Below are 7,713 nucleotides of genomic sequence, written 5' to 3'. Positions count from 1 at the left end.
GACTTTTGTTTAAATTACTTAGACTAATAATCAATCCATCTCTAATTCACTATTTATAATATGTTGTGTGATAGTGAAACTTCAGACGTCTATAACTTCTGTATGAGTTGAATTTGAGTGTGTTTTATGTGTATGAGATTCATGTTGCAACTGCTACAATTTCCTTCAAGACCATTTGTCATAAATAATCTTTTGTCAAGATTGTCATTTTGTCGCTTATCGATAAATTACTAAAATAACTTTATAATACATAGTCTGAAATACGTATGACTAATTATAATCCTGATCGATGATTTATATTATTTTTATATCTTAAATGTCTAACCCGACAACTTTGTTACGGTAGATATAGTTTGAAAAGTTTTTTTTACATATAATCGGTGCATGTAGTTTTTTTTTTTTTTTTTGCTGATTTAGTGTAAGGGCAAAATTGTTATATTTAAAAGTATACCGATGATACCAAAACCCTCAATAGGAATCGCCCATGAGAAAAAGCCAATATAGGACCAAAAGTGAAAATTTAGGAAAACCGTATGGACCAAAACTGTAGGTTACTCAAAATAAAATATGAGTCCCTCCTATAGTTGGATTTTACATTTTTGTTAAAGGATCTATCCTCTTTCTGTTTTCGTTCATCTTTGCTCAACTGGATAAACCCCTACCCATAATTTCAGCATTGCTCTGTCTCCCAACACAAATTGCTAGGATTCTTGAAAAATGGCCACAATTTCATCAGCCATGATATCATCAACCAGTTATCTCCATCGCCACCCAACCTCTAAATCCTTCAAAACCCAACTACCCAATTCTTTTAAATTAAACCCCAACCTTTCTCAAACCTCTCTCAGATTTACAGTTTCACCTATCGTTTCTAATCCTAGACAACCAACAAGACTTCTGTCTGTTGCCGAGGAAACACCGGTGGCGGTGGTCACTGTGGACCCGTCGTCGGAAGCTGCCAGACGACTATACGTGGGTAACATCCCTCGCACAACAAACAATGATGAACTCCAGAAGGTTTTTGAAGAACATGGTGCCGTTGAGAAAGTTGAGGTATATCATTTGTGGGAATTTCTATATACTACGAAAGAATTATAAAATTTCAGGGCTGAATTTGTTTATTGCAGTCGGTTGCTTTAGAAATTTTATATATGTTGGAATTTTTACTTTTAAGGTCTAATGGCTAGACTTCAACTTAAAAACATTCATATAAATTTTTGAAAGATTCCGGATAATTTAAAACCCTTCAATTAAATCCAATAAAAGTTGTACAAAATTTGAAATTTGATGCACAGGATTGAAAATTTTTGCTTGAATTCTTGAGAAAATACCATCTTCTATTAGTCAGTCTTAAGAGTATGTTTGGATGTGTGTACTCAAAGTGATTATTGTGACTTCAAGTATCAGAATGTGTTACTTACATCATTATATTAATGAAGTCAAGGATTGTTAAGTAAATTTTCATTTTTCTCAATAATCTGTTTTCTTGCAGCAACTCTTTAACATCAATCATAAAGTTGATGCCTTTGAACAACTTAAATTTTGTAGGTAATGTATGATAAATACTCAGGAAGGAGTCGAAGATTTGGTTTTGTCACAATGAAGACTGTTGATGATGCAAATGCAGCTATTGAAAAGCTAAATGACACGGTGAGGCATTTTTTTAGACATTAGCTTAATTACAAAAATAGCATAGCATCGTACTTTTTTTCTCTTTATTATATCATTCTACATTCCTACTTTCATTTCTATCACAATATTGTACCTTTAAAAAATCTACTCAATTATATGCATTTAACCTGTAAACAATTGACTAATATTATAGTGTGTAACAGGAAATTGGAGGGCGTAAAATAAAAGTAAATGTAACAGAGAAGCCTTTGAACGGAGTGATCTCAATTCTTGAAGCAGAGGAAACCCCGTTTGTTGATAGCCCTTACAAACTTTATGTGGGGAATCTTGCAAAAAACGTGACATCAGAATCACTCAAAAGCTTTTTTGCAGAAAAGGGAAACGTTCTTGGTGCCAAAGTATCACGTGTTCCAGGGACTTCAAAATCAAGTGGATTTGGGTTTGTTTCATTTGCTTCAGAAGAGGAGGTAGAGGCTGCAGTCTCATCTTTCAATGATGCTGTAAGTTGTACTTCTTGCATGTTTGATTGTACTCTTGTTAGCTTGTAGTTTGAGTTTGGGTGCTTGAGATATAAGTCTTGTGATATTTGTGGTTGTAGGTGCTTGAAGGCCAGAAGATTAGAGTAAATAAAGCATAAGTGTACTGATCAAGAACTTGTGGGCTTTTGTTTTTTGTATAATTATCGCGTTAGATATCACTTTGAAATGTTAAAAGATTCGGGATTGTAGTTGATATCTCTTCATCGAGCTTTGTTTCTATGGTGTCTTTTTGATCATTTTGTTTTATGTCATTTGTCTATAGTTCTTTCATTTCTATCTCATCAACTTTAACTATTACAATATAATGAAACGTTGTGTTTGTCACATGTGACAAAATTTCTAGGGATATTTTTTATGACGAGAGTGAAAAGGGCATTTGTGTCTTTTGTGAGACAAGCTCTCGACCCTATGTTCCATTTTTTCAGCTTCTGTCTAATGCATGCTACAACTTCTGCCATATCGTAGTTGTTTTGTTGGTAAAATGGGACCTTGCAAAATGATAAAGTCAGAGTAACATTGTTTTATATCTTTCTCATTTTGCAAATTCATGTATTTATGTTTAAAGAGAGAAATAGGTAATAGTTGAAAATTTAGGTTCTTGAAATAGTTTTTGGTGTGTGTGTGACTGTGTGGGTGGGATTGGGAGGGGGGGGGGGGGGGGTGGAGGAGGAGGAGGTGACTTATTTATTCATTAAAGTAGACTAACCACAGGTTAATTTGAATAGAACATATATATCTAATGTTCTCACATGAATAATACTTGAAGCAAACTAGATTTAGTTATTAGTGTACTTTACCATTTGGTTGCTAAATATTATGTTACGATTAGTTATTCAAATAGTTTTCTTATTTGGTTATTGTAGTTATTAGTAATAATAGTTGTGTGTTTACTTTAGATAGGACGTTGTGTGACTACATATATAAACAGGTAGCATCACACCTTTCTATGTTGTTCTGTATTGTTAATACAAACGTCATGCGCATATCCTTGTATCTTAACTTATCCGTGTATTGTTTTAACGCTCACGATGACTTACTCACTTACTCCCCTTGTCTTGGCTCATTTTGCATTTTGCAGGTTGTCTGATCCAAATCTACTCCAAATCGAGCTCGGCTCAGGCGTCAGGCGAGCCTAAATGAGCCTAAGCTTGGCTCGGTTAGTAGTCAAATATAGAGTTCGTGTTTTTATGCTTGTTAAAAAGCTCATTTATCATTATTTGATATTTAATATTTTATAATTAATTTATAATTAATATATAAAATAAAAAATAAAAGTTCTATTATATAAATAAGCATAGGCTCGCGAACTTAATCGAACTTGGTAGATGAGGCTCGGGCTCGAGTTCGTTTAATAAATAAACCTGAAACTAAACATAAACTCGGCTTGAACTCGTTTAACTAGAGCTTGAATCGATCTCGAATAACTCACAAATAAATCGGTGTTTGTACCCTTAGGGCCATACAGAGTGGTCATTTTTTTGACATGTGAGATGACATGACACTTGTAACTCGCGTGTTAAAATCTAACAAACACCACCCCCATCTTGTTTAATTGTGAACTTTCGTAGCCAAACTTACTCTCCTCCACAATCTCTTTCTTCTTCCTTCTGTGTCTATCTCTCTCTTCTATGTCTTTCCTCACTTCTTCCCCACTACTAAAACACCATTTCTTAATGCTTGTAAGAAGCCACTCGAGTTGATAAATGGTTGATGTGCCCATCTCATCTGCGTAAAAACCTCTCACCCACTCCATGTTTAAAGCCTTACTGTTTTACTAAAAATCATGCCTAAGTATGTTGGGCTTTAGGGGTTGTGTCTGAAGACTATAGTTAGGTTCCGTTTGATAGACATCGTTTCATGTTCAAACAGATTTTTCTGACTGAATGGACCAGAAAGACTGTTTGATTTGAACAAAAAATGGGTCTTTTCTCATTAAGATATGTCTTTATCAAAAAGTCACAAAATCATATATTTCTGGCTGAATAGACTAAAAAGACTGTTTAATTCATTTTTATTTGATTAATTTTTTTTGGACAACACCACCACTATCCTAATTTATTTAAAAAAAATCTTATCCATCCCACTACCATCAGACATAAAGAAGGTCAAGAATCACACGTTTGGTTATAAATAACAACATAACATCAACTTGAAAAACAATAAACTAAAAACAACATAATCGACATTCTATATGGATTTTAATTGACTTGTGTTTAATTACTTTGTATGACAAGTTGTATTTGGATTTTCAAATGATCAGTGTATAATTTTGATTTTATATGACAATTAATATGTTTTTTACAATTATTCAACAACTTAATCCATCACAATATAAAACAACATGATAATATATTATTTTTCATGATTCAACAAAATCAATCTAATATAGAATCAAACAATCAATCGATGTACGGTCAAACACTTAGATTTCTTTTCAAATAAAAAAAATTTCCCAATAGGAAACTACCGAACTTTACAAAAATAAGATAATTAATGTACAATTTAACATTTAAACCGATCCAGGTGACTTGGCTTAGTTGGGACTTGGGCCGGTTCCATTCTTTCCCCTTCCCTGTTTTCCGTCCAAATACGGTGATAGATCATCAACTCACATTCAATCTGGCACGTGTCATCAAAAAGCTAAATGCTTAAATCTCAAACGATCCAGGCCGTTGTTTAAGATGAACACACCGCTTACCGTAGAACCCACCACACAGTATTAAAATCTCCCTAGTCAAAATCTCCGAAAACAGCCGCCTCTCTCGCAACCCCAAAAGCTACTCCCTTTCTTGCCATCGCCTTTGTCTTTGCCTTCTCATTTTCCCCAAAAGCTTCCAAGCACCACCACACTTCCAGTTCAATCACAATTTCTCCTCTGATCATACTACTACATATATACACACATATGTAGAATTAATGTGTGATATCGCCATTTGTCTTCATTTCTCTAAACTCCCATGGCTCTCGTGAGCAAACTTCCTTCATCTTCATCGTCATCTTCACTAACCCAATTCAGAAAGCCCCTAAATCCCTCTCTGAAACCCGCCAATTCCATACATTTTACAAGAACGTCATGTTCCGCCTCGCCTTTCACTGAAAAACATTCAGTGGAGAGATACCAAAGGGACAAATGGGTGTTCAAGAATCAATTAGATCAAAACCCACCTGAAAATCATTCCAATTTCTCAACTAGGGATTATGAAATTGCTCTTCAGCTCCCAGAACTGAAGAAATTGCTTGAGGTTTTGAGAGAGAAGAGAGAGAAAGGTGGCGATGATGGGAGTGGAAAAGGGGGACCTGGGAATGTGTTCTTGGTGGGTACAGGTCCTGGTGATCCAGAGCTTTTGACATTGAAGGCGTTGAAGGTGATTCAGAGTGCCGATTTGTTGTTGTACGATAGATTGGTGTCAAATGACGTGCTGGATTTGGTGCGTCCTGATGCTAGACTTCTCTATGTTGGCAAGACTGCTGGGTACCATAGCAGAACCCAGGTTAGTCATTTCTTAAATTTTCTTATAATTCCGTTCATGAAGAAAAGAAATTTTCGTTCTTATTTAAATTAACTTCATTTTTTGTAATGTGGCTTGGGAATCTTGAAAGGCTTTTGAAATTAGGGCTCTGGGTTGCTTAACCTTTAGTTTTTTGTTCATTAACACAGGCAGTTTATAAAATTTCATTTAGATTTCTTAAGATTTTTGTTATGGCTTATGGAAATCATGAAAGATTTGTGAAATTTGGGTTGCTTATCATGCAGTTGTTGTAATAATCTTGATATTTGCTGGATTGGAGTTGAATCTTGTATCAAATTCAGAACTTATATTGAGTCCTTTAAGCTTCATTGCTCCAAACCATTTATGTTATAGAACTTTATAGTTGTATACGATTATGAGTCTCTTAATGCAAAATAAGTTGTCTTATTTCAATTTCGTAGTTGAAACATCACCAACTTGACAATTTAGGTTGCTTAATCACATATTATCGTTTCCTAATTGTGTTTAATAATAACACATGGTTATGATATGCATGCAGGAGGAAATCCACGAGTTGCTTCTGAGCTTTGCTGAAGTTGGGGCAAACGTTGTGAGGCTTAAAGGCGGAGATCCATTGGTGAGGTTTTCATAAATAAAATTAGCATTTATAGATCTTAACGACAATTAGCTGGTTACTAAATTGTGAAACGGGTTTTGGGTTTCTTAGGTCTTTGGAAGAGGTGGAGAGGAAATGGATTTTCTCCAACAACAAGGCATTCAAGTAAAAGTTATTCCAGGTAAACTAGACATTTTTGTCCGTTCCCAAAATGCATCCCAACAGAAGGGTATATTAGACATTTCACTAACTGTACTTTTTTGTAGGTATAACTGCTGCCTCTGGAATCGCAGCAGAGTTGGGTGTCCCATTGACACACAGAGGAGTAGCAAACAGTGTCCGGTTTTTAACTGGACACTCGAGAAAAGGAGGAGCAGATCCTCTTTTTGTAGCAGAAAATGCAGCTGACCCTGATTCGACTCTGGTTGTTTACATGGGCCTCTCTACTCTCCCTTCACTCATCTTAAAATTAATCCACCATGGTTTACCACCCGACACACCAGCAGCTGCAGTAGAGCGTGGTACCACACCCCAACAACGCATTGTAAGAGTAAAGTTTGTTAATTTGAGGTAAAAACTTGAATTTAGTTCCTAATTTGTTGTAAAATTATGTAGGTTTTGGCAGAACTAAAAGATCTTGGTGATAAAATTGCATCAGAACAGCTTGTGTCACCAACTCTGATCTTTATTGGAAGAGTTGTTGCTCTTTCACCTTTATGGCCACAATCACAGGCTTCTTCTTCTTCTTCTTCTAAAAAGGATTCACATCTAATGGGCCATGTCTGAATCTTCTTCATTGCTTTGCTTTGCTTCCTTCATCAAGAAAATGGTGGATGTGGGCTCATGAGATCAGTGACTGGTGAGTTGAGTTCCTTGATGGGAAGTAGCAAAAAACAAGAGATTGTGAGACGGGTGGTGGCTTACTGATTATTCAATCAAGCTGTTTAATGGGGAAAAAAAAAGTTAATGTGAACAAAGGCTGTAGAGCGAGAAATGTAAAATTTTGAGTTAGAATTGTTTCTTTTGGGTTAATGGTACTTTGAGGCACCTGCCAGAAGTTAACCTAGAAAACCAATGTGCTTTGAGCAATTTCCCATAAATGATTATGAACTTTGAATAGGCAACTGAGAATAACAATTATCAAATATCAATGTTTGAAGAACCCTCCAAGAATTGCAGTGAATCTTCTAAGAGTCGAACCTAATTATCAAATGATATATTCATTAATTTATTTTACAAATACTATATTTATCTTTAAAATTCTCATAAAAATATTACCAACATTCCTAAAACCGTTTACAAAAGAGTCTCCCAAAACTGTCGGCACTTTTTGTTTATATGTGTTCGAATTTCTTAACACATAATAAACATGATCGCAAAAATTAGATCAACACAATTTTATGAAGTTGTAAATAATTAAGTATATTTTTCAACCGGTAAGTGTAAGTTTGTTCGA

The 7,713-nt window shown here is 35.0% G+C and overlaps 2 protein-coding genes across 2 annotated transcripts; both read left to right on the top strand.

Annotated features, from left to right (window-relative positions):
* Positions 1-592: 592 nt before the first annotated feature.
* On the top strand, positions 593-2,407 carry PSRP2 (RNA-binding (RRM/RBD/RNP motifs) family protein). Its single transcript, XM_079039181.1, has 4 exons — positions 593-1,053; positions 1,549-1,650; positions 1,836-2,132; positions 2,231-2,407. Exons 1-4 carry the CDS (start codon positions 718-720, stop codon positions 2,267-2,269), a joined length of 774 nt encoding a protein of 257 aa, XP_078895307.1. The 5' UTR covers positions 593-717; the 3' UTR covers positions 2,270-2,407.
* Positions 2,408-4,936: 2,529 nt separating this feature from the next.
* UPM1 (urophorphyrin methylase 1) lies at positions 4,937-7,419 on the top strand. The gene is made up of 5 exons (XM_079039180.1): positions 4,937-5,662; positions 6,201-6,278; positions 6,369-6,438; positions 6,524-6,801; positions 6,873-7,419. The coding sequence occupies exons 1-5, from the start codon at positions 5,129-5,131 to the stop codon at positions 7,041-7,043; spliced, it is 1,131 nt and encodes a 376-aa protein (XP_078895306.1). The 5' UTR covers positions 4,937-5,128; the 3' UTR covers positions 7,044-7,419.
* The last annotated feature ends 294 nt before the right edge of the window (positions 7,420-7,713 follow it).

Source organism: Lactuca serriola, chromosome 4 (genome assembly GCF_051521515.1).
Source record: "Lactuca serriola cultivar US96UC23 chromosome 4, Lser_US96UC23_V15, whole genome shotgun sequence".
NCBI classification, from domain to species: domain Eukaryota; kingdom Viridiplantae; phylum Streptophyta; class Magnoliopsida; order Asterales; family Asteraceae; genus Lactuca; species Lactuca serriola.
Note: the sequence above shows the minus strand (reverse complement) of the source record. Positions and strands in the feature narration are given on the sequence as shown.